This window comes from Erythrolamprus reginae, unplaced genomic scaffold, assembly GCF_031021105.1.
Source record: "Erythrolamprus reginae isolate rEryReg1 unplaced genomic scaffold, rEryReg1.hap1 H_40, whole genome shotgun sequence".
NCBI lineage: Eukaryota > Metazoa > Chordata > Lepidosauria > Squamata > Dipsadidae > Erythrolamprus > Erythrolamprus reginae.
Genome location: NW_027248496.1, coordinates 124,641 through 149,340, shown reverse-complemented (window position 1 = coordinate 149,340; position 24,700 = coordinate 124,641). Strand labels below are relative to the sequence as shown.

Genomic DNA, 24,700 nt, shown 5'->3' with positions numbered 1-24,700 from the left:
CTGTAGAAGGCCGACTCTGTGGGTCCCAACTGGTCGCTCGGATTCATGCGGCAGGAGGTGGTCCCATAAGAAATCTGGTCCCATGCCACTGTAGGGCTTTATAGGTCATAACCAACACTTTGAATTGAATCCAGGAATTAATTGGCAGCCAGTGCAGACTGCGAATTGTTGGAGAGTTATGGGCATGTCTGGGGAGACCCATGACCACTCATGTGGCTGCATTCTGCACAATTTGTAGTTTCTGAACACTCTTCAAAGGTAGCCCCGTGTAGAGAGCATTGCAGTAGTCAAGCCTCGAGTGCAAGAGTGGACAACAAGCAGGACTGGTGGAATGCAGTTCCACCAGTGAAAATGAAGCTGCATGTGCAGCTCCAGCTGATCGGATTACTGGTCTCAGCTCTGCTCTGTTTTTGAGGCAACCCCTGAGATATTGGAACACTGCTATCGTGTCTCCCCTGGTCCTTCTTTGCATTAAACTAGCCATGCCCAGTCTCTGCAACTGTTCTTCATATGTGTTAGCCTCCAGTCCCCGAATCATCTTTGTTGCTCTTTTCTGCACTCCTCAACATCCTTTTTGCCTGGTGGCGACCAAGACTAGATGCAGAATTCCAAGTGTTACCTGACAAGGCATCATAAAGTGGTATGAACACTTCACATGATCTTGATTCTATCCCTCTGTTTATGCAGATATTTTGTCCCTTTCAAAAAAGAAAAGAAAAGAAAAGAAACCAAACTTTCTTTCAGATGATGTTAGACCAGTGATGGGCTCCTATGGGTACAGTCAGATATGCAGAACCGGTAGAAAAATTTTGAATTTTTTTTCTTTTTTTCCCTTCTGGGCTCTGGGTATGTTTTTCCTATCACAGTAAATGAGGTTGAATGTGTATAACTTTAGAAGAGCTGTGCATGCGTGTGTGTGTGTGTACATACATTTTATATAGTAGATAATGTATATTTTTGTGTGCCTGTGTGTAATATGTATGTATACATATGGCATATATACATAGAATTAAATAGTATATTGTTAATGTTCAGTAATAGTAAATAGAGAGGGAAATTGTATCTCTTTGAGGTGAGGCCAGTCACCCTAACCCTAATCCAAACCCTTGACATGAGTGACGTCAAGTTGGCCACCTTTAAGCATGACCTTTAAGCCACTCCCGGTCACATGATTGTCACCCCACTCCCACCTGGTCACATGGTCGGCAAGCCACACCCACAAAATAAGCCACGCCCACAGTGTGGTAGTAAAAAAAAATGCAGCCCTTCGCTGTGTCAGACATTTATTGTAGGAAAGTTGCCCAGTGAAAGCTGGATTTAGACTGCGATAAAGAGGGATCGTCATCAGGCGCTGTACAAGAGGAAGCCCCCAAGTGCTCCAACAGCCACGGCAGTGTTATGGGAAGAGCAGACGCCTGCAAGGAAGAGTACACAGAATCATAGGGCTGGTAGGGAAAGGAACTCAGAGGTCATCTAGTTCAGTGGTCCCCAACCTCTGCAGCTGGAAGGGGAGAGAGGAAAACCAGGATGCACAATAAACAGGATGACACACATGCGCATGACATCCAGCTGTACTTCAAGTTGGGTTATGCACATGTGCTTGCTGGCCAACCACTCATGCGAGTTGAGCTCTCTGTGTGTGTGTGTGTGTGACCAGGGGTGGACGGGGTGGAAGGCAGTTCCACCGGCAGAAATGAAAATGCGTGTGCAGCTCCAGCTGATCGACGGCTGTCACTTCCTGGATTACCGGTCTCGGCTTGGCTCTCCTTTTTCCCCCTGCTGCTGTTGCGTCTGCGTTCCTCGCTTTGTTCCTCTTTCTTCCTTCCTGGTCTTGGACAAGCTTCCCTCTCTCCTGCCCGGCTCCCCTCCAGCCTCACGCAGCCACCTCCCTCCTGAGGTGCAAGCAGAAGACATGGGTGGAAGCACTTATGCTTCTGGCAGCACCCCTTTCGCCTAGCTACCCAACCTGAGGCGGGGAGGTGACCCAGGAAGGATAGCGCGGGAAACGCAAAGCAAATTGCACCCCAGCGAGCAAAACTGGTAAGGTTGTAAGTTGAGGACTTAACAGGTCACTTGAACAATGATTGTTCAAGCCACTCCCACCTGGTCACATGGCCGGCAAGCCACTCCCACCCAGTGACATGACCATTAAATCACACCCACAAGTAAGCCACACCCACAGTGTGGCAGTAAAAATTTTGGCTGCCCATTACTGTGTGTGACCCTATGGCACTGTTGTAGATCTCTGTGTAGGAGCCCCTCAAGTATTGGCGTCACTGCTGTCATGTCCTTCTTTTCACTAGACTAGACCCAATTCCTGTGTCCAAACTTCACAGGGTTTTACCTTCAACAATTTTCTCTGATCTCTTAGTCCTTTTTCTCATGTGCTCCTCATCATTGGACAAAGCTAGTAAATTGAGAGAAGAAATAAATCATTTGCTGGAAAAAGAGACCGGCATTATTTCTTTGGAAATCTAATTCAGTATGGTATATCTCTTTGTTTTTTATAGCTTCAGATAATTTCTTTAGTTTGCCTAAATAGTTCAAATTTTAAAACACTGGTGTAGGAGATTTGTGTTGCGTTACCCCCACCAAAAAACATTATGTTTACTTCTGGTTTCTGGCATAAAATGCCCATTGCAAATTATGGTTTGCTTTATGCCCATGGTGTTTGCTTAATGTCCTCTGCAAAAAAAAACCAAGACATATAATTGGATCGGTCACATGACTGTCACAATTTTCAACCCTCATTGAGCCCAGCTCAACTATGGCCCATAAACCTAGCAATGAAAAATTTGAGCTTATTTGTGCTCATTAAGTAAAAGACTACATGTGTTAGTACTAGGTACGTAACAGTTGGGTTTGGCAATATGTAAACAAGCTAACAATGAAGCACTATTGGTTTAGGAGTTAGTTTTGGGAATTGCCATAAGAGGGAGCCAGAGACTGATTGTGTGTGTTTTTTCTGCTCATTTGTGCTCATTCATTGTGACTGCTGTAGTAAGAACCGTGTGTTCAATGATAATTTATCTACAAGCTGTACAAGCCAGGCTTGTAGTATTGTTAATGTACTGAGAGGTATTGCCTAATTTGACTGTGTATGATTGGACTATTTAACTTGAGTACGATATTTGCTAAAGTAAATACTATTGTATACATTTTAATATACAGTGATAACTCATTTTATGAACTTAATTCGTTCCATGACCAGGTTCATAAGTAGAAAAGTTCGTAAGATGAAGCAATTTTCCCCATAGGAATCAATGTAAAAGCAAATAATGCATGTAACCCCATCCCCAAAGTCATCCATTTTCCCCGCCTCCGGACTTCCGTTGTCAGCTGAAGCACCTGTTCTTGCATTGCTGGGATTTCCCTGGGCCTCGCCTCACTGGGATTCAAAGCAGCACCGGCAAAAATAAAGGGAATCCCAGCGAGGGGAGCCTCAGGGGAATCCCAGCGCTTTGGTTGGCAATGGGGGTACAGAGGCGGGGCATCCCAGCGACGGCGCTCAGGTTTGTAAGGTGAAAATAGAGGCAAAAAATTCTTAAACACCGGGTTCGTACCACGAATAGTTCGTATGAAGAGGGGTAAGACGAGGTATCACTGTATCTGGTTTGTATGACTGAACCATTATTCATATCTACTGACAATCTGCTGGATATCTGCTAGAATTCCACATTGGCTTTGTGTATGTGTATCCTTGATAACGCAGGAGTCACTCTGCATACTCCTTAACAGCATATACTCCTCCACATGGGGTGGGTGGGTTGGTGAAACACAAATCACTGATGGCCCTAAAGCCAAGCAATCAACTTACAGAACATCCAGAAACATCCTTCCTTCTGTTTTTGCCAGTTGAGAATACGGTCCAGCCAGGCAATCTGGAAGAAATCTGAGAATCCAGCTAGTCCACAAAACATAACTGTTGAGGAAAGAAGATGCAAATTGGCTGATGATCCGGTTAGCGTAACGTCAGGATTAAGAAAGGAGGGGGGGGGGAAGATCTATTCCTTACAAGATTATGAAAGGACTGGAAATGACACTACTCATTTTGATGAGATCATTTACTGTGTCCATCCTAGACCAGGGACGAACCTTTTTTGGTTCGTGTGCCAAAAGGGGGTGGTGGTGCGGGAGGATCACGCGCATGTGTGCCCACATCCATAATTAAGAGCCGGGGTGGCGCAGCAGGTAGAGTGCTGTACTGCAGGCCACTGAAGCTGACTGTAGATCTGAAGGTCAGTGGTTCAAATCTCATCACTGGCTCAGCCTTCCATCCTTCCGAGATGGGTAAAATGAGGACCCGGATTGTGGGGGCAATAAAAGTGCTATTGCTAACTTGTTGTAAGCTGCCCTGAGTCTAAGGAGAAGGGCGGCATAAAAATCAAACAAACAAACAAATAAATAATTCCATGCGCCCCTCCTGTACATGCACATGTGACCCCTCCCCACTCCCAGCATGCGATGGCACACCCGTTTTTCATTTTGTGCAGGCTTCAGAGCCTTTATAGGAGCCTGGGGAGGGCGAAAATGGCCTTCCCCATCCCCCTGGAGGCCCTCTGGAGGCCAGAAATGACCTGTGTGAACTTGGGAAACAGGCCATTTCTGGTCTTCGTGGGGGTGGGGGGGGTGTGGAGGCCACTTTTGCCCTCCCTAGGCTATTAGTAAGGCTCTGGATCTTGAGGAGAGCAAAAAACGGGCATTCCCCACCTCCTCTGGAGGCTGAAAACAGGCTATTTCCTGACTCCAAGTGGGCCCAGAAAGCCCAAAAATCAGCTGACAGATGTGTGCATGTGCGTCAGACCTGAGCTCACATACTCACTAATATGGCTCCGTGTGTCACTTGTGGCATGTGTGCCATAGGTTCACCATCATGGGACTGGAAGACCTCCATGGTCCCTTCCAACTATTCTATCCTGTCCTGTCCTGTCCTGTCCTATCTTATCCTATTCTATATTCCAATATTCTATTCCATTCCATTCCATTCCATTCTCTACTCTATTCCATTCTCTATTCTATTCTATTCTTCATTCCAATATTCTATTCTTCATTCCAATATTCTATTCCATTCTGTTCACCACAATCAAGGAACTACCAACTCAGACAAACAAACACTGCTACCAACTCTGACAGGGCAAGCCACTTGGAAATAAATAGATAGCAAATCCCACTCCTTTTCAGCATTGACAACGTTACCTAGTTGGTTAATGAAACATCTGCAAACAAACCACCAAGCTCAGGAAGCACCAAGGAGCCCACAGTTCACTTACTGTTCTCTGTAAAGAGGTCCCCAGTATCCTCCATAAAATTGTTTCTTTCGAGATAGCGATTGGTTTGCATCATCACATTACAGAACATGTTTTCAAACTCCCAGGCATTTTGGAAGAGAGTATTAGAGCACGCTTGCTAGAGAGGGAAGGGTGGGAATATAAACAAAAAGGTGATTTAATTGATTGCTGCATTCCTCTTGCAACCCAAATGCTCTAGAGGTATTACAAAACAATTGATAGTAGAAAATTAACAAAAGATAAGAGCTTTTTAAAAAATGTTTTTAAGCATCAAATATCTGACTCAAAATACAAATTGCAACTACAGTGGTACCTCTACTTAAGAACTTTTCTAGATAAGAACTGGGTGCTCAAGATTTTTTTGCCTCTACTTAAGAACCATTTTCTACTTAAGAACCCGAGCCCAGAAAAATTTCTAAGGAAATTTGAGAGTGGAACGAAGGTCCAGTCAGTTTCCTGCCATTCCTCCTTTAATCCTGGCCGTCTCAGGCTTTTTTGGGCTGCCAGAGGAGCCTTTTGGTGGCGCTTAAGGAGACTTTGGCAGTCCAGAGGGAACAGAGCGTTTTCCTTTCTCTGGGCGCTAGGAGAGGGAACAAACCACTTCGCTGTGGTGACTCCCTCGCGCTGCCTCCCATACACCTGGTGCGAGGTTGCCTCCCAGAGCATCTGGGCACGGAAAGACAAAAGCGGGCACTCACCTCCCCTTCTTCCTTCGGCAGCGACTGTCCTCCTCTTCTTCCTCCTCCTCCCCCCACCCAAATTCGGAGCTTTTATTTCTTTCCTAATGGGTTTGCGTGCATTATTTGCTTTTACATTAATTCCTATGGGAAAAAATGCTTCCACTTAAGAACGTTTCTACTTAAGAACCTGGTCACGGAACGAATTAAGTAGAGGTACCACTGTACAACGATTGCAGTAAAATGAATGCCCTTAAAATTCCTGCAGGTGGGGCTCACAAATGTAGCATTTATACCGGGATTGCTCCCTGCCAAAATTTGGAAACTTTAAGATGTGGACTCCAATTCCCAGAATTCCCCAGCCATTCTACTCTTACACCTTCCCCTTCCTCCCTAATCTTTGCCCTTCTGTCCAAAATCATTTCCAATGGATTAAAGATCTCCCAAGCTTTCCTTGTTAGGGACGCGGTGGCTCAGTGTATACAATGCTGAGCTTTTCGATGGAAAGGTCAGCAGTTCAGCGGTTTGAATCCCTAGAGTGAGTCCCAGCTTCTGCCCACATAGCAGTTCGAAAGCATGTAAAAATGTAAGTAAAAAAAATAGGGACCACTTTTGTGGGAAGGTAACAGCATTCTGCGCGCCTTTGGCATTGAGTCCTGCCAGCCAATGACTACGGAGATGTCTTCAGACAGTGCTGGCTCTTTGGCTTTGAAATGGAGATGAGCAGCGCCCCTTAGAGTCAGGAACAACTAACATGTATGGGCAAGGAAGTGGCAGATTGCCATTACAGCTGTTATTGGTGTGCTGTGCGTGCAGCTTCAATAACAATAACAATATAACAATAACAACAGAGTTGGAAGGGACCTTGGAGGTCTTCCAGTCCAACGCCCTGCCTAGGCAGGAAATCTTACAACTACTTCAGACAGGTGGTTATCCAACATCTGCTTCAAAACTTCCAGTTTTGGAGCATTCACAACTTCTGGTGGCAGGCTGTTCCACTGATCAACCCTTCTGACTGTCAGGAAATGTCTCCTTAGTTCTAAGTTGCTTCTTTCATTGTTCAGTTTCCACCCAATGCTTCGTGTTCTCCCCTCAGGTGCTTTGGAGGATAGCTTGACTCCCTCTTCTTTGTGGCAGCCCCTGGAAGGCTGATACTGGAAGGCTGCTCTCCTGTCTCCCCTGGTCCTTCTTTCCATTCAACTAGCCCTGCCCCGTTTCTGCAACCCTTCTTCCTACACTTTAGCCTCCAGTCCCCTGAACATTTATGTCCCTCTTCTCTGCACTCTTTCTAGAGTCTCAGCATCCTTTTTGCATTGTGGCAGCCAAAACAGAATGCAATATTCCAAGTGTGGCCTCATCAAGGCCTTGTAAAGTGGTATTAACCCTTCCCGTGATCTTGATTCTCTCCCTCTGTTGATGCAGCCTAGAACTGTGTTGGCTTTTTTGGCAGCTGCTGCACACGGCTGGCTCCTATTTAAATGGTTGTCCACTAGCTTCAATTGTCTTGTGGGCACATGCGCATGTCCCCAGCATGTTTTTGCTTTTGCGCATGAAGCAAAAACACGCTGAAATATTGAGAGGGGATACGCACACACTGAGAGATTTTAGTGATTATTTTGCTTCCACACATGTGCAGAAGCAAAAAATCACCAAAATCTCTCGAGGGTGTGCACTCCTCTAAAGATTTTGCTTCTGCACATGCGCACGAAGGAAAAAAATATGTTTTTTTTTTAAAAAGATGATGGGTCCCCTAGGACTGCCAACGGAGCGGTTGCATGCAAATTGTGCATTCTGGCGGCTGCTACAGGTGTACAGTCTGCTACCACACCAGTAGCAACCTACTGTAAGCTTTAGTTCCTCTTCATCCTATGATGATCATTCTAAACAGCCTGGCAACATGATCCAGACTCGCTGGGTGTAAACGAGACATCTACAGGCATTTGTTTATTGAACAAAGAAAGACGGGCGTTTCCTTACCATCTTGGCGAAGAGAAAATAAAAAAGTTGGTGGGACAGTGAATAACCAGTGCAGTGAGTATTGATCATGAGACCGGTGCAATTGTCTGGAATCCAGCATACATCAAAGCCATCCCTGTTGGAAAGCAAGTTAGATAAGCACTAGCGCTACCATTTAGACTTATACGCCGCTTCACAATCCTTTACAGCCCTCTCTAAGCCGCCCCAAGTCTGCGGAGAAGGGCGGCAAAGAAATCTAATAAATGTTGTGATTCAGCCTGAGGCTCCTCAGGGAATGGCTGGAACTCTGCCGGCTCCATGCTCAGAGGGGGAGGACGAGGAACAGGAGGAGGAGGAGGGAGAAAATGCCTGAGACCCCCGGGGGGGGCTCTCCCCAGCGAGTAGCCTGGAATCATTAGATGAGAATGCACAAGCCATAATAGATATGAGGCAGAGAAGGGCAGCACAACGAAGGGGACAATTAGCCAGGTATTTCCATCCCTAATAGGCAACAGCTGGGTTTGGGTGTGGTTCTCCTCAGAAAGGTTGAAAAGGCAGGCCTGCCCTTCCTGTATTGTGGAGAGTTATCTTTTGGGAGTCCTGTGACCTTGGTTCGATCCTTGGCGTCTCTGATTCTGGCTTGTGGCCTCGAAGGCTGAAAACTTGGGGGAGGCGTGGGTTTTAATATCTACAGTGGTGTGTGTGCCAGCAAGAAGCCTGTTGTATTGTCTGGCCGTCGTGACTCTTCTGTGAAGCTTCATAGCATTCCAGTTTGTAAGAACAGTTTTTGTTATCTGTGTTTGTTTTCAAAGATATAAAATGACTTTGCTTTTTACCAGCGTGTCTGGCTACTCTTTTTTGTTGGTGTTGACGTCTGGGGGAACCCAGACAGAACAATAAATAATAATAATAATAATAATAATAATAATAATAATAATAATTATTATTATTATTATTATTATTATTATTATTATTATTATTATTATTATTATTACAGCCGTTAGTGGTGGCAGCCAGTGGTTCAAAGATCCAGGAGCAATGGCATTGCAAGCTCTGTCCACTGGCATTTTCTTTTTTTTAACCCACTTTTTCTAACCCACTTTTTCTAACCCACTGTGCATGCAAAATAGCAACAGCATTTAGATTTATATAGATTTATATACTGCTTCACAGTGCTTTTATAGCCTTCTCTAAGCAGTTTACAGAGAGCAAACCTATTGCCCCCAACAATCTGGGTCCTCATTTGACCGACCTTGGAAGGAGGGAAGGTTGAGTTGACCTTGAGCCTGGTGAGATTCGATCTGCCAAATGGCAGAATGCAAACTGTAAATCTGCCAACCATTGCAAAATGTCCTGCGCATGCGCAAAGGGTGAAAAAGTGCACAGATGAGCATAGCACCGGTGAGAAAGCTTGAGCAAGCAAGTGTGCACGAAGAGTGCACCTCTAAACCGATAGGAAAAATAAGTAGATATCACCACTGATCAAAGAACATTTCTGTTCTGCTGCCTATAGCTAATAAGAGCTGGACACTGACAATATTTTCCCTTATAGAGCACTGTGAACAAAAAAAAATTGGAAACCTCTGGCATGAGTCACTCAACTTTGTGTTGTGGAACACCTGTTTAATTATGTACAAAGCAAGCTAATCAATGAGTTGCTTGATTTAACAATAACAATAGCATTTAGACTTATATATCACTTCATAATGCTTTACAGCCATCTCTAAGTGGTTTACAGAGGGTAAGCATATTGCCCCCAACAATTTGGGTCCTCATTTTACCAAAATGGGACTTTTAGCCTCCTCCACTTGGCTGAGCCTGTTCCGTCCCCCAGCCATTAGTTGCTGCCTTTTCTCCCTGGCCCTTTCGCCGAATGGGTCTCAAAAGCACTTTCGCCCTGGCCTTTTGGACACAGGCAGCAGTGGGCTACGAGCAGGAACGCTAAACTGTGCTTTTCGCCGCGGCTCATAAGTTCTTGTAGGGCCAGTGCGATTATGCTGTTGCACCTGTGGAGGCAGCAAAATTGTTGTGCATGGAGCCGCAGGTGCGCCCATGTTTCAGCATGCATGGAAGCAAAAAAACCTCGCTGAAACACAGGCGCACCTGTGGCTCCTTGTGCAATTTTACTGCCTCCCCAGGTGCAGCAGCAAAATCGCGCTGGCCCCGCAAGAACTTACGAGTCGCGGCGGTGAGCGCAATTTAGGGTTCCGACTCGTAGCCCACCGCTGGACATTTGGCCGCCAGCCAATCACAGGATTTGTTATTTTTCATTCACTTCCCTGTTTGGAAGCAGCCTTTTTAGGAGGAGGAACAGGAGTTTTATATTTTAATTTGTGTGTGCAGTGTGTTTATTATTTCCTTATCAAGACATTATTTAAGCTGCTGCAGCAGCCAAGATGCTAGTAAGGAGGGAGGCTGCTGAGCGCAGCCCGCTTGCCATTCCCCAGCTCGGTGCCACCCCGTGATGATAATAATAATAATAATAATAATAATAATAATAATAATAATAGTGATAATAATTACTATCCGGATAGTAATAATAATTACTCGGAGCGGCTCACAACAGCAAAAGCATTACAATAAAATACAAATCCAATGATAAGAAAATTTTGATAATTGTGATAATTTTACCGACCTAATTTACTGACCTTGGAAGGATGGAAGGCTGAGTCAACCTTGAACCTACTGAGATTCAATTTGCCAAACTGCTGGCAGCTGGTGATCAGCGGAAGTACTTCACTCTAACCACTGCGCCACCGAGGCAAGTGGTTGTAAATTGAGGACCACCTGTTTTGGGGGAGAGGGCATCCTAGGAAAATCAAAATGATAAAGGCAAAGCGGATACCTACTGTGTTCCTAATAGGGCCGAGATGCAAACATCACTGGTTTTAAAATCCAGACAGGTGCCACTTGTTCGGGAATAAGGAATAGTTTTGTTCATCTTTTTCCATTCCTGAGGGACTTTCCAAAATCCTGGTTTTAAAGATGGAGCAAACTCTGAGGGTGGGTGGGGGGAAATGGGAAAGAGAATGATTGCTTAGCCTTGGCTTGAGACTTTATACTAAGTCTCTAGTCCTCATTCAGTTTTCAACTGGTTTTCTGGGCCATTTGCAATAGAAAGACAACAATTGTCTATCTGAATTAATTAGCTTATTTTCACTTTCCATGCTTGTTCCCTTTTCCTGTTTTCTTCAAAAACCCCAACACCTTCGAGAAGCAGTAGGAAGAGAGTAGCTAGCGTAAGACTAACTACCATGGCTGAGGGTGGATTTGAACCCAGTTCTCCCTGTTTCTAGCCCAACACTTTTAACTATTTCAGCTCTCTCTTTCCATATTGCCAGCAACTATTTTTCACAGATCGAGTCAGGATTTGCTGGCAGAAGAGCTATATTTGCATGTAGAAAGTCCCGGATTTATTTCCCGGGCTTTCAAATCATATTCCAAAACTAGGAAGAGCAATTATCTCATTCAGAATAAAATAATCTCCTCTATTCCTTTGGCAGCAGTGGGTAATTGCCTTCCCAGGGCGATATGTAGTCCCCAAGTTCTCCTTCATGTCTCTCAGAGTCTCTTCTAACAACAATTGTTGAAAATCATTGCTAGTTTCTGTCTGTTTTCTGCCAAACACTCCCTAAAGGTATAATATGAGCCGTAAAACAAACACATCATTGCATAAAATAATGAAGAGTCCCCAGCACCATGCCAGTAGCTTGGAAGATAAGGAGGAGGAGGGGTATCCTGACTCCATGTTAGTATCAGGGGTGGGCAGCAGGCAGGACAGGGTGGGACGCAGTTCCACCAGTGGAAATTTATTTATTTATGTTATGTCCGGGTTTTAAATAAAAGAATTTTTTTTTTTTTTACAATTTTTTTATTATTTTTCATAAAAACAAACAAATACATACAAACAATATATGTTAACTGTTATAAAAAAGAAAAGTTAATAAGTTTGAATTAAAGTTTTACAAATCTTAATTTCGATGTAAGTGTTAAACGAGGTTATTATAACATAATTACCAAAAAATACCTTTAATAAAATCCTAATTACTATAGTAAAATAATGTCAAACGTTCAATCCAAACAATTTAGGTAAAATCAACTATTATACATCAAAAATCTTGGTATATTGCTTATACTTATACATAATCATCAAAAAGTCCTTTTAAACTAATATTAATATTATTATCACCTAGGTAAAAACTAATACAACTAAGGATCAATCTATATTTCTTATTTTTTCTTATCTATCCATTTATAAACATTGTTCCATGTTTCATAAAATTTAGTATCTTCTTGATCGTTTAATCTTCTTGTCATCATATCCATTTCAGCGCAATCTAATATTTTAGCTATAACCTCTTCTTCCTTGGGGATTTCCTCCCCTTTCCAGTTTTGCGCATATATTATTCTAGCCGCAGTTAATATGTGTATAATTAAGTAAAGAATTTCTTTCTTGTAGATCTGATTTGTGACACCTAGTAGGTAAAATTCCGGGGTATTATCTATATCTTGCTTTATTATTTCTTTTAATATTTTTTCAATCATCTTCCAATATGTTTTTGCTTTTCCACATGTCCACCATTGATGATAATAAGTTCCTATATCCTTCTTACATTTCCAGCATATTGGGGATGTTTTGGGAAACATTTTTGCTATCCTATTTGGTGGGAGATGCCATCTATAAAACATTTTAATTTGATTTTCTTTTAGGGAAACTGACTTAGTCATTTTCCAATTATTAATCCACACTTTCTCCCATGTATCTATATCTATTTCCTTGCCAATATTTCTACACCATCTTATCATAGTATCTTTTAGAGTCAACTCTATATTTTTATGAGCGATAAGTAATTTATATATTTTCCCTATCATTTTTGTTGAATTAGTGGTAATTAAAGTAGTTAAAGGATTCTTACTTTTATTAAAAATATAAAGAGTTTTATCCTTCTGATATCTAGATCGGATCTGGGCATAGTGCCACCAATCTATTATTATCTCTTCTTCTTGTAGTTCAATTCTAGATTTAAGCTTCATCTGATCATTTAATAATTCTTTATATCTATAAGTTATTTTCTTGTCCTTTATAGACTTTGGATGTGTTATTGCTTCTAAAGGGGCTAGCCATTCTGGGATACTTAAAAAATGATTTTTCTTTATGTCTTTCCATACTTCTAATAAATATTTCCTTAATGTATGCCTTTTAAAATATGAATGGTTTTTGTCCTTATCATACCATAAAAATGCATGCCATCCAAGCATTAAATCATGTCCTTCTAGATCAAGTATTCTTTTATTATCTAAGATTATCCAATCTCTAAGCCATGTTAATGCGGCGGCCTGATAATATAGTTTCCAATTTGGAAGGCCAAATCCTCCTCTTTCTTTAATATCTTCTAAGCAATTCATTTTTATCCTTGCTTTTTTGCCTTGCCATATAAATTTTTCAACTAAGTTTGTTAAAGTTTTTAAAAAGATTCCCCCTGGGTTTATTGGTATTGCCTGAAAAAGAAATAAAACCTTGGGTAAGATATTCATCTTAATTGTTGCAATTCTTCCTAAAAAAGATATTTTCAAATTATTCCACATTGCTAAATCTTTTTTTATTTCTGCTAGTAATTTCATATAATTATCATTTTTTAATGTTATTGTTTTCACTGTTAGATTTATTCCTAAATATTTTACCTTTTTTACAATCTTTATTCCAGTAATACTTTCTAATTTAGTTTCTAGTGTATTATTCATATTTTTGGTCAAATAATGTGTTTTGCTTTTATTTATCTTTAAACCTGCTACATTTCCATATTGTTCAATGGTTTGTAGTAAGGTAGGAACTGTTGTGGTCGGTTCTTCAATTATAAACATTAAGTCATCTGCAAAGGCCTGGAGTTTATAGGTTTCTTCTCCTATGGTTAAACCTTTTATTTTAGGGTCCGCTCTTATTTTAATTAATAAAGTTTCAAGAGTCATGATAAATAACAATGGTGATATAGGGCATCCTTGGCGAACTCCCTTATTTATATCAAGTGTTGGTAATTGACTATTATTCAGTATTATATTCGTTGTTTGTTTTGAATATATGGTATCTATTAGGTTAACAAATTTTGGACCAAATCTCATTTTATTTAATTGCATTTTTATAAATATCCAATTAACGTTGTCAAAGGCCTTTTGAGCGTCTAAAAACATTAAAGATGCCATCTTGTCTGAGTGTTGTTCATAGTATTCTAGTATATTTATTACAGTTCTAATATTATTTTTAATTTGTCTCCCTGGAAGAAACCCATTTTGGTCTTGGTGTATTATTCCGTTTATAACTCTTTTGAGTCTCTCTGCATAGATAGTAATAAAAATCTTATAGTCTACATTTAATAATGAAATAGGCCTATAGTTTTTAATTTTTTCTGGTTCTGTACCCTGTTTATGTATTAAGGTTGTCAGTGATTCTGACCAAGATTTGGGGATTTTTCCCTCAAGTCTACATAAATTAAAGGTTTCTAACATATGGTTTCTTATTGTTTCATTGTCTATCTTGTACCATTCCGCAGGTATGGCATCTGGTCCTGTGGCCTTATTGCTTTTCTGTTTTTTAATTGTTGTTAGGAGTTCCTCCATTGTTATTGGTCCATCCATGGTGGCCTGTTGGTCTTCTGTTATTTGTGGTAAATTTGAAGTTTCTAAGTAGTTAAAAACTTCATCTTCAATAACATGATCTTTAGTATATAACTCTTTATAAAAATTATAGACAATGTCTGCCTTACCTTCTGTATCATATTTTATTATACCGTCTTTGTCTTCTAGTTTTTGGATTAATTTTGATTGGCTCTGTTTTCTAAGTTTATACGCTAGCCATCTGCCGGGTTTATTTGCATGTTCAAAATATTGTTGCTTTGCTCTTTTAATCTTTTCAGTCAGTTGGTTTTGTTCTATAACTCTGATTTTATGTTTAATTACATTTATTTCTGTCTTTAGATCTCTGTTCTTAATGTGTTGCTGCGATAAAGATTCTAATTGTTTTAGTTCATTTGTTAATTGTAAATACTCTAATTTCTTTTCCTTATTATGTTTTGCTGTATAAGATATTGTTAAGCCTCTTATATACGCTTTAACTGTGTCCCATAAGTTCTGTGGGGTAGTGTCTGCTGTTTTATTAATTTCAAAAAATATTTTTAATTCCTTTTCAATCCAATCCTTATATTTCTTATCATTTAATATATACCTATTCATCCGCCAGTTGTTCTGTTTATTATTCATCGTCATATAGACCACTATTGGGTTGTGATCAGCCCATGTATTAACATCTATCTCGACCTCTCTTATTTGTTCTGCAACCGTTTTTGGTGCCCATAACATATCGATTCTCGTCCAAATTTTGTGGGGGTTGGAGTAGAAGGTAAATTGCCTTTTATGAGGGTGTCTTTCCCTCCAAATGTCACTTAGTAATAATTCCGCTTTCATTTTTTGAAAAGTACTAGGTAGCAAGTTCCTTCTTGTCTTTCTACCTTTCCCCCTTTTTTTATTACCTCCCCCTCCTGAATGGTCTAATTGTCTATTCGCGATAGCATTGAAGTCACCTATTATCAATACATTGTCGATAGCTAGGTCTATTATTATTTGGTGTAAATTTTTATAAAATGTCATTTGATCTTCATTGGGAGCATAAATAGAAACAACCACTAAAGGTCTAGGTTCAATATCAACTTGTACAATCAGTATCCTACCCTCTTTATCCTTATATATTTGTTTGGAATTTATAGCATTCTTAACATACATCACTACACCTCTTTTTTTTTGGTCTGCTAATGCAGCATACATTTTTCCAATTTTGGGATTCAACAGTAATTTTTGGTTATCTTTTTTAATATGAACTTCTTGTAATATTGCAATCTGGACATTTTGATTTCTAATCTTAGAAAAAATTTGCTTCCTTTTTCTTGGTTCGTTAAGTCCATTGACATTTACAGAAAAGATTTTTAAGTCTTTATTTGTTGTCATTTAATGGGTTTTTTGGTTTCTCGCTGAGGTTGAACTCTTCTAGGACCTTGGTCCTGCTCTATTACTTGAGCAGTGGCCCCCAAATCTTCTTCTTGCTGGGTTGGTAATTTTTCCCCTGGTTGCTGTTGAGCTGGTTGTAGTTGGACGACTTGTTGGTTACTTGTGTGGTCGGAGTGGCCGATGCCACTCTTTTCAAGAAAGTACATGGCTTGTTCTACGTTTTCCAATTTGTATCTTGTAGAACGCCATGTCAGAGAAAGTCCTTGTGGAATAAGCCAACGGTAAGTGATATTTTCTTTGATCAAAATTTTAGTTAAAAAATGATAATCTCTTCTATTTTCTCTGACACTTCTTGGAACTTGTTTTAATATCTTTATTTCTACTCCATGTCGTTGAGGCGGGGAGTTTCTTGAATAATGAAGTATCTCATCTCGCAACGCTTTTCTTGTAAACTTAATATGTATCTCTCTTGGGAGGTTGTGTCGACGGATGTAGCTATTCGAGATTCTGTATACTTCATCGATTTCTTTCAGTAAGGCCATGGGGTCCTCTTGAAGTATACCTCCAATAATTTCCGCCATAGTCGTTTTTAAATCTTCATCTTTTTCCTCTTTTATATTCTGAAATCGAAGTCCGTACGAAGCTCGTTGCATCTCCAGCTGGATGATAGATTCATCATATCTTCTGTATCTTTCATCAGCTCTCCCTTCAAGATAATCCATTCTTTTCTCATTTTTATCAGATTGCACTTCAACTTTTTTAACTCGGTCATCACTTTCTTGAAGAGTTTGTTGGATCTGCTTTATCTGGTCTTTCATCTCGCCCATATCAGCTTTCATTTGGGCCATCTCCACTTTAAATTCTGCCAAGTCAGCTTTTATGGCTTCTCTTTGTTGTGTTGCCTCCTCCTTTATGGCTTCTCTTTGTTGTGTTGCCTCCTCCTTTATGGCCTCTCTTTGTTGAGTGGCATCTTCTTGTGATTTAACCATAAAGTCCTTCAAGGTGTTTAAAGTCTCGTGTATAGTTGCAAGATTGGACTGCATTGTTTTATCTTTGTCTTTATCTTTGGTAGACATGGTTAACACCTGGTGCGAGGGGGAGGAATGCGGTGAGACTTGTGGAGAAAGGGTAGTTGGTGTGGTTTGTTTTTTTGCTGTTTTAACAAGGGTTGAAGTATGGGACATTATCAAATTAGAATCCACTATTCCGAATTTTAAGGTTGGTTTCAATTTATATATAGTGAAAAGGAAAAAAAATTACTATAAATTCCAAATCTGTTCAGTGTATTTTGTTAAAAGAAGAAATTCCCTTATGATATAACTATACCAATTCAATAGCAATTCAATTAATAACAAAATTTAAAAAAGAAAAAGAGAAAACCTTGCTATTTAATGCCACAAGAGAAAGGAACAGGTATTAACCTTTGCAAATGGGAGAGAGACAGGAAATAAAATAAAAAAAAAAAAAGGGAAGGAATATCAGCAGTATGTAGAAAACAAGAAGAAAAGCATTGGAGAAGAAACTTTGGGAGGAGGAGAGGAAAGGGAGAGGGGGAAAAAAGAATAAAGTAAAAGGAGTTGTTCAAAAGGGGAAAGGAAGAGGGGTAATATTTTAGTTCAACTATTTAAAATAGAGCAGGAACCCAAGGGTTATTAACAATGCATATAATTCAAATTAAACTTCTTCTAATAATAAAAATACCCTGGAATAAAAAAGAAGGTCAAAGGAAAGTTAGGAAGAAAACAAATAATTGTTCAAAGACACAGTAACAATATTGTATACTTAAATTCTTCTTATAAATCCTGTAGTTTTGCTAGAGAGTAGAGATGAAGATCCAAGTCTCAAAGGATGGAGTTGTATTTGATTTAAATTCAAAATTCAAAGAGTAAGACAAATCAAAGGCTTGCTTGTATTCGAAATGAAGTCAGTTTATTTTCCAAATTCAAAGCAGGAACAAAGAGACAGATCCCAAGATGGAGTCAAGTTAAATTCCGTGCAGCAGGGCAGATGTTAAACAAAAGAATTCTCAGGAAATATTCCAAAAGGAGTCAGCAAATAATCCAAAAGGGTCAGCAAGTAATCCAAATAGGTTAATCCAGCAATGAATAATCCAAAAAAGAAGTAAATTCAATCTCTTCTAAGATCCATTTAGTTCATAGTTATTGAATTATTTCATGTTATGAAAAAGAGCAACAAGAAGAAAAAAAAGACAGCAAGACTGTGTTCCTCCGCTTCAAAAGTTAAGCCCAGAACATTATGATTTTAAAAGTCTGTCAAAAGCAAATTCTGATCATCTCTAAAAATTTCCTTTAGCAATTAAAAATTTTTAAATAGTCATATCAGATTTAAGCTATTTTGTTAAGCCATAAAGTCAAAAAATTATTTTATAGGTTTCAAAGTTCACGTTCAAGATGGAAAAGTAAAAGTAAAAAAAAATTAGGTCCGGCTGTTGTTAGCGGATGTGTTCAATCAGGGAAAAACTTTCACTTTCGCCCTGAAGAAAAAAAAACTTTTACTTAGAACTTTCACGATCTTCTGGTTTAGACACGAAACACAATAGAAATTTTTACCTTAGGTCCTTTCTCTGCTGTATTCTTTTTCAATGGAAATATTTTGTACTTTCACTTCTTAGATTTTTCCTTCTTCCCGCTAAGTGAGGGGAGAAAGCGATGGCCGATCCTCTTTAAGCAAAGAGGAGCGGTTCTCCCGTCTCCGAAGCTGCGGGGCGAACCGCTGCCTCCGGAGTCCTGGCGACGGGTCCTCGGGCAGAGGAGAGCCCCCTGTTCATGGATCGGGCCATCCGGGCCCGATCCGATCGCAGATGCGACCTTCGGAGGGGGTAGAAAGGGATCGCCCGGCAGAGCCCTGCCGAACACGTCCCGCCGCGATCTCCACCAAACCGGAAGCCCTCAATAAAAGAATTTTTCTGATTGGTTCCTGCGCGGCAAGCTGAAATTCTGCCGCCAAAATTAAACGGCTGTCTGTTAGTTTTGCCAACTTTTCCAGGACTATAAATAAGGCAATGGAACAGCTGTTGCCTTTGTGGGATATAGTTCCTGTTTCAGTTCTTTGTTTATAATAAAAGTTCTGAAGAACTTCAACGGCCTTGTGTGTCCTGACTTAACAGTGGTGACGAAGGAGCTCGAACTCTCGCAACAACAACCTCACCATGCAAACGTCCATGGCTCAAGCTCCCGCATTCTTTAACTCAGAAAATGAGACATGGACTGCCCACACGTCCAAATTCAGGAGCTTCTTACAAGCGAGCAATCTCCACGATGCCTCAGATGATAAGAAGTGAGCGATCTTCTTAATTACTGTGGACCTACTATTTACAGCCTTGCTAAAACACTCGCCGACCTGGAGTTATGTCGCCCCTCTCCGAGGACTCAGAGTGGTTCACAACATAAATGAAGCTGTGCGCCCAGATCCAGCTGATTATCCCCCCTCCCATCCTCCTCCTCCTCCTCCTCGGAAAGCGGCAGGGAGACCAGCACCGGCAGGAGTTGCAGGGGGCCCATTTCCTCCCCCCTCTTTTCTCAACAGCTGATCGGCACCCATTCGCCTAGCTACCCAGTCTGAGCCAGGGGGGACCCAGGAAGGAGAGTGCGCGAAACACGAAGCAAATTGTCACCGCAGCGAGCGACACTGGTGAGGTTGTAAATCGAGGACTTAACAGTTCAGTTGAATGATGATGACAGTGTGGCAGTAAAAATCTTGGCTGCCCATTACTGGCTAGTGTGTATGTATACATGTATTGATATATGTATTTATGTATTTATTTTCTCTCCCACCTTTTATTATTTTTATTTTTATTTTTATAAAAAGGGCAGCGAACATACATCATATGCCTTCCTCTCCCATTTTCCTTGGTACAACCAGGGGCATATTCCGCTTTCCGCTGCTACTGATGTGCTTCCTGCGGAACTCTGCGACCCCCACACGCGCATGCATCGGAAAGACATTTGCTTCCTGCACATGTGTAGGAAGCCTAAATCTTGCACGATGACACACACGAGCACAAAAATTTGGCGATTTTCACTGGTTTTTTGCATGTGCAGAAGCAAAAAATCAGTGAAAATTGATGAAATACCGCACTTGTGCGTATCCTCACATAAACTTTTGCTTCCTGAGCATGCACAGAAAGCAAGTCTTGCACCTACGTGCCTGCCCGCCCGCCGGTCAGCTAAAGCTGCATGCGCACCTCCATTTTTGCTACTGGAAAGACATCCCACCCACCCTGTTCATGTAGCAACCCAATACTGAGTACAACAACCTGTGAGGTTAGTCACCCAGTTGGTTTTGGTGGCTGAGGCAGGACTAGAACTCACTGCCTCCTGTTTTCTAGCCTGGTGTCTTTAACCACTAGACTTAACTGGTTCTCTAGTTTGAGAGGAAACAACAACCCACAAACTTATTCATGAACAGATCTTGGCAATGAAACATTTTCTTTCCCAGACTTATGAAACGATTCACATCAGACTTCTCTCCCTGGCAGTAGTGGGATTCTTTTTTTAAACTACTGGTTCTGTGGGCCTGGCTTGATGTGCATGGCAGGGGAAGGATACTGCAAAATTCCCATTCCCTCCCAATCAGCTGGGACTCGGAAAGCAGAGAATAGACGGGGGCGGGCCCAGTCAGTTAACAGTACTTCGAACTGCTCAAAATTTCTGCTACCAGCTCTCCAAACTACAGTGGTACCTTTACCTAAGAATGCCTCAACTTATGAACTTTTCTAGATAAGAACTGGGTGTTCAAATTTTTTTGCCTCTTCTCAAGAACCATTTTCTACTTACAAACCCGAGCCTCCGAAACTGTAACCAAAAAAGGCAGGGAGGAGCCTCCGTGGGGCCTCTTTAGGAATCTCTTTGGAGGAAACAGGGCCGGAAAAGGTGGGGAGGAGCCTCTGTGGGGCCTCTCTAGGAATCTAATGGGAGGAAACAGGACTGGAAAAGGTGGGGAGAAGCCTCCATGAGGCCTCTCTAGGAATCTCCTGGAAAGAAACAGGACCTCCACCTCCCTGTGGTTTCCCCAATTGCACACATTATTTGCTTTTACATTGATTCCTATGGAAAAATTGCTTCTTCTTACAAACTTTTCTACTTAAGAACCTGGTCATGGATTGAATTAAGTTCATAAGTAGAGGTACCACTGTACTCAAAATTTCCATTACAATTCTCCAGAACTGATCGGAACTTGCTGAAACCCCCTCTGGTCCCTGGAACTTAATTCAATCCATGACCAGGTTCTTAAGTAGAAAAGTAGGTAGACATGGGGAACCTACCTTTCCTAACCATGGTTACCTAATTCTACTGAAATCACATTTGCATCTTCTACCTTTGTGGGTAACCGGATCCTGTTTTTCAACCTCTTGGGCTGCCTTCTCCATGAAGGTCAACAGTTTCTCCCTCAACAGCAAGATTCTCTGCCCGTCGTTGGTTAATCCCAGCTGCCTTTGCCAACTCTCCAGCACCACTTTCAAATATGCTAGAGATTTTCAGAGGGAGAAAAAAAAAGAGAGAGAGAGATGGAATTCATACCACATCTCAAAAATCAAGACAGAGAGAAGAAACCCAGGAATGACATGAATGAGATATGATGTGTTGCTAAGCCTTTTCAATTTGTTTTGGTGCTTTTTGAGGGAGGTGGAAATGTAACAAGAAGACAAGAAGGGGATTGATTGATTGATTGATTGATTGATTGATCAATTGATTGATTGCCATCAGACCACCTTCAATTCCTAGCTACCACAAATATTTTCTCTGGCACCAGAATGTTTGGTAGAGTAGATCTCCTTGAAGTCTAGAAGAAGGCTTTCTTTCTTTCTTTCTTTCTTTCTTTCTTTCTTTCTTTCTTCCTTCATTCCTCCCTTCCTTTCCTTCCTTCCTTCTTTCTGAAATAAATTATGTTTATGTTATGAAACAAATATTATATTAATGCAACCTCCATCTGAAATAGATTTTCATTTCTGTCACTCCAAGACAACTGAAGTTCTTAATTTTCTCCCATCAATTTCCCAAACAGTCATTTCTAGATTATTCATTTATTTGTTTATTTAGCAGATGGCATCTACAGAGGCAATGCAACCACTGATATAGCATTTAGACTTATATAACTGCTTCACAGGGCTTTACAACCCTCTTTAAGCAGTTTATATAGAGAGTAAGCATATTGCCCCCAATAATCTGGGTCCTCATTTTACCCACCTTGGAAGGATGGAAGGCTGAGTCAACCTACTGAGAAACTACTGCCAGTTGGTGATCAGCAGAAGTAGCACTCCACCCACTGCGCCACCGAGGCTCTATATGAAGCTGATGATGATGTTTGTCTACATGTAACAGGTTGTGGACTGTCCACAATGTGTCTGCAAGTGGCTGGTAAGGCCTATAACCAGTGGTGGGTTTCAAAAATTTTTACCACTGGTTCTGTGGGCATGGCTTGTGGGGCATGGCTTGGTGAGCATGGCAGGGGAAGGCTACTGCAAAATCCCCATTTCTTCCCGATCAGCTGGGACTTGGGGGGCAGAGAATAGATGGGGACAGGGACAGTCAAAGGTGGTATTTTCCAGTTCTCTGAACTACTCAAAACTTCCACTATCGTTTCTCCAGAACTGGTCAGAACCTGTTGAAGCCCACCTCTGGTCCATTGGGGCATGAAATGTTTTGCCACACGTTGGGCAAACATGTGTAGGCACCATCGTTGCAGCGTTTTCAGTTCTGATACACAAACACTAATAAAACACATTTTGATTCAAACTCAACGGTGTGTAAGCAGAGAATCAACAGATATATGTATGTATGTAAAATACGTGCACAGTATAATATGCAAGATAAACATTAAATTAAGGTAAAAACATAATTAAAAATCACCATTTATTATGTTTAGCATATTTATTTATTTATTTATCTATCTATTTATCTATTTATTTATTTAATTCAATTTTTTTAATGCCGCCCTTCTGCTTAGACTCAGGGTGGCTTACAACATGTTAGCATCTTTTTAACAGAGTCAGCATATTCCCCCCCACAATCCGGGTCCTCATTTTACCCACCTCGGAAGGATGGAAGGCTGAGTCAACCTTGGCATCTAGAGAGCTCATGCAATTACCAATAGGCAAATTTAGTTTAATTAACGGAACTGGATATTGCATTCTACCCAGTCAAAAATTGCAGAAGCAGCAAATAGTCTACAACAGTTTTTTAAAAAGAAAATGATTGAGCAAAAGGACAGTATTTCAAATCACCATAACATGGTATCGTATAGTGTCGCTATAGGACAGATATTATGTATCTAAGGAAACTGACCATCTAACCCAGTGGTTCTCAACCTGGGGGTCGGGACCCCTTTAAGGAGTCGAACGACCATTTCACAGGGGTCGCCTAAGACCCTGGACAAAAGACAAATTTCCCATGGTGTTAGGAACTAAAGCTTCTATTCTGGCACCTTAGAACATCTTTTTACAATCCGACCAATCAGGCGTTTACTGTGAGGGTGTTCCTCTGACTTTCCTGCCAATCAGCTTAAAGCTCTGTTGGGAGAGTTGGAGCTAGACTTATGGTTGCTACAGAGCACTGCACACCAAGACAACTAGACACAAGAACATGAGGAACTGTATTAAGGGGTCGCGGCATTAGAAAGGTTGAGAACCAGTTGCTGGAACTGGGCATAGATAGTCTAGTAAAAAGAAGGGCTGGGGGGGGGGACAGGATAGCTGTATACAGGTACTTAAGTATTTGCCACGGAGGGGAGGGGGTCACTCTATTTTCCAGGGCATCAGAGGGCCAGACGAGGAACAACGGTTGGAAGCTGACCACGGAAAGATTCAACCTGGAGATAAGAAAGAACTTCCTGACGGTGAAAGCAATCAACCAGTGGAACGACCTGCCAGCGGAGGTTGTCAACTCCCCAACTTTGGACATTTTCAAGAGGAGATTGGACTGACATTTGGCTGGGGTGCTGTAGGATTTCCTGCTTAAGCAGAGGGTTGGACTCGATGACCTGTAAAGTCCCTTTCAACTTTAATAATAAATAAATAAACCACTCCTCTAACTACTTCTGTTAGGGCTAATTTCTAGATCACCCATCTGCAACTAATGATATCTTCCTATTTTGTAAAACATCACCAGGAGTGTGGAGGGGAACTCAATACCATAATAACTACCAATGATGTTTCGTTAATACTGTACTGTAGTTTAGTTAATCCTTCAATGACAATTCTTAGGGCTGAACTGGAAGTCTTTGTCCTGCCAACAGAATCATTCTTCATCCACTTGTAGGACCTCCTCAAAACATGGGAGTTTCTGCCTGCCACCCAACCAACCTTCCTACTTCCAATAGCCATCTTCAAATCAAGTGTAAAGGCGCCTGCCTCCTTCCCTTCCCCATTCTCCAGCTTTCATAGACAGTGTCTTAATCCTTGTGATTTTTGTCATCTACCAAATGTATTCCTCACTCATCACTTTATCTCTCACTTTATCTCACTCATCACTTTATCTGCACCTCTATAACTGTCTGGTTTGGTTCTGCAACCGAACAAGACTGACACAGACTTCAGAGGAGAATCAGAATGCAGAAGAAACAATTGCTGCCAATCTGTCTCCCATTGAGGACCTGTAGACTGCACGAGTCAAAAAGAGGGCAGGGAAAATAATTACTGACCCCTCGCATCCTGGACACAAACTGTTTCAACTCCTACCCTCAAAACGTTGCTACAGAGCACTGCACACCAAGACAACTAGACACAAGAACAGTTTTTTCCCAAATGCCTTCACTCTACTAAACAAATAA

General features: G+C 41.1%; 1 protein-coding gene across 3 annotated transcripts in view; it reads right to left on the bottom strand.

The window, feature by feature from the left end:
* Positions 1 to 1,245: 1,245 nt before the first annotated feature.
* The window catches only part of LOC139155660 (UPF0764 protein C16orf89 homolog), a 29,556-nt gene continuing 6,101 nt past the window's right edge, over positions 1,246 to 24,700 (bottom strand). For 2 of the 3 annotated variants that reach the window (XM_070730891.1, XM_070730890.1), the window contains exons 3-10: positions 21,251 to 21,400; positions 10,771 to 10,918; positions 7,943 to 8,057; positions 5,271 to 5,406; positions 3,818 to 3,922; positions 2,345 to 2,407; positions 1,748 to 1,892; positions 1,246 to 1,415 (exon numbers count right to left, since the gene is read on the bottom strand). In XM_070730891.1, the coding sequence (XP_070586992.1) occupies positions 1,397 to 1,415; positions 1,748 to 1,892; positions 2,345 to 2,407; positions 3,818 to 3,922; positions 5,271 to 5,406; positions 7,943 to 8,057; positions 10,771 to 10,918; positions 21,251 to 21,400 (881 nt within the window). In that variant the 3' untranslated portion in view covers positions 1,246 to 1,396. The remainder of the gene's footprint in view (positions 1,416 to 1,747; positions 1,893 to 2,344; positions 2,408 to 3,817; positions 3,923 to 5,270; positions 5,407 to 7,942; positions 8,058 to 10,770; positions 10,919 to 21,250; positions 21,401 to 24,700) is intronic. The other variant, XM_070730889.1, reaches the window with a different exon arrangement.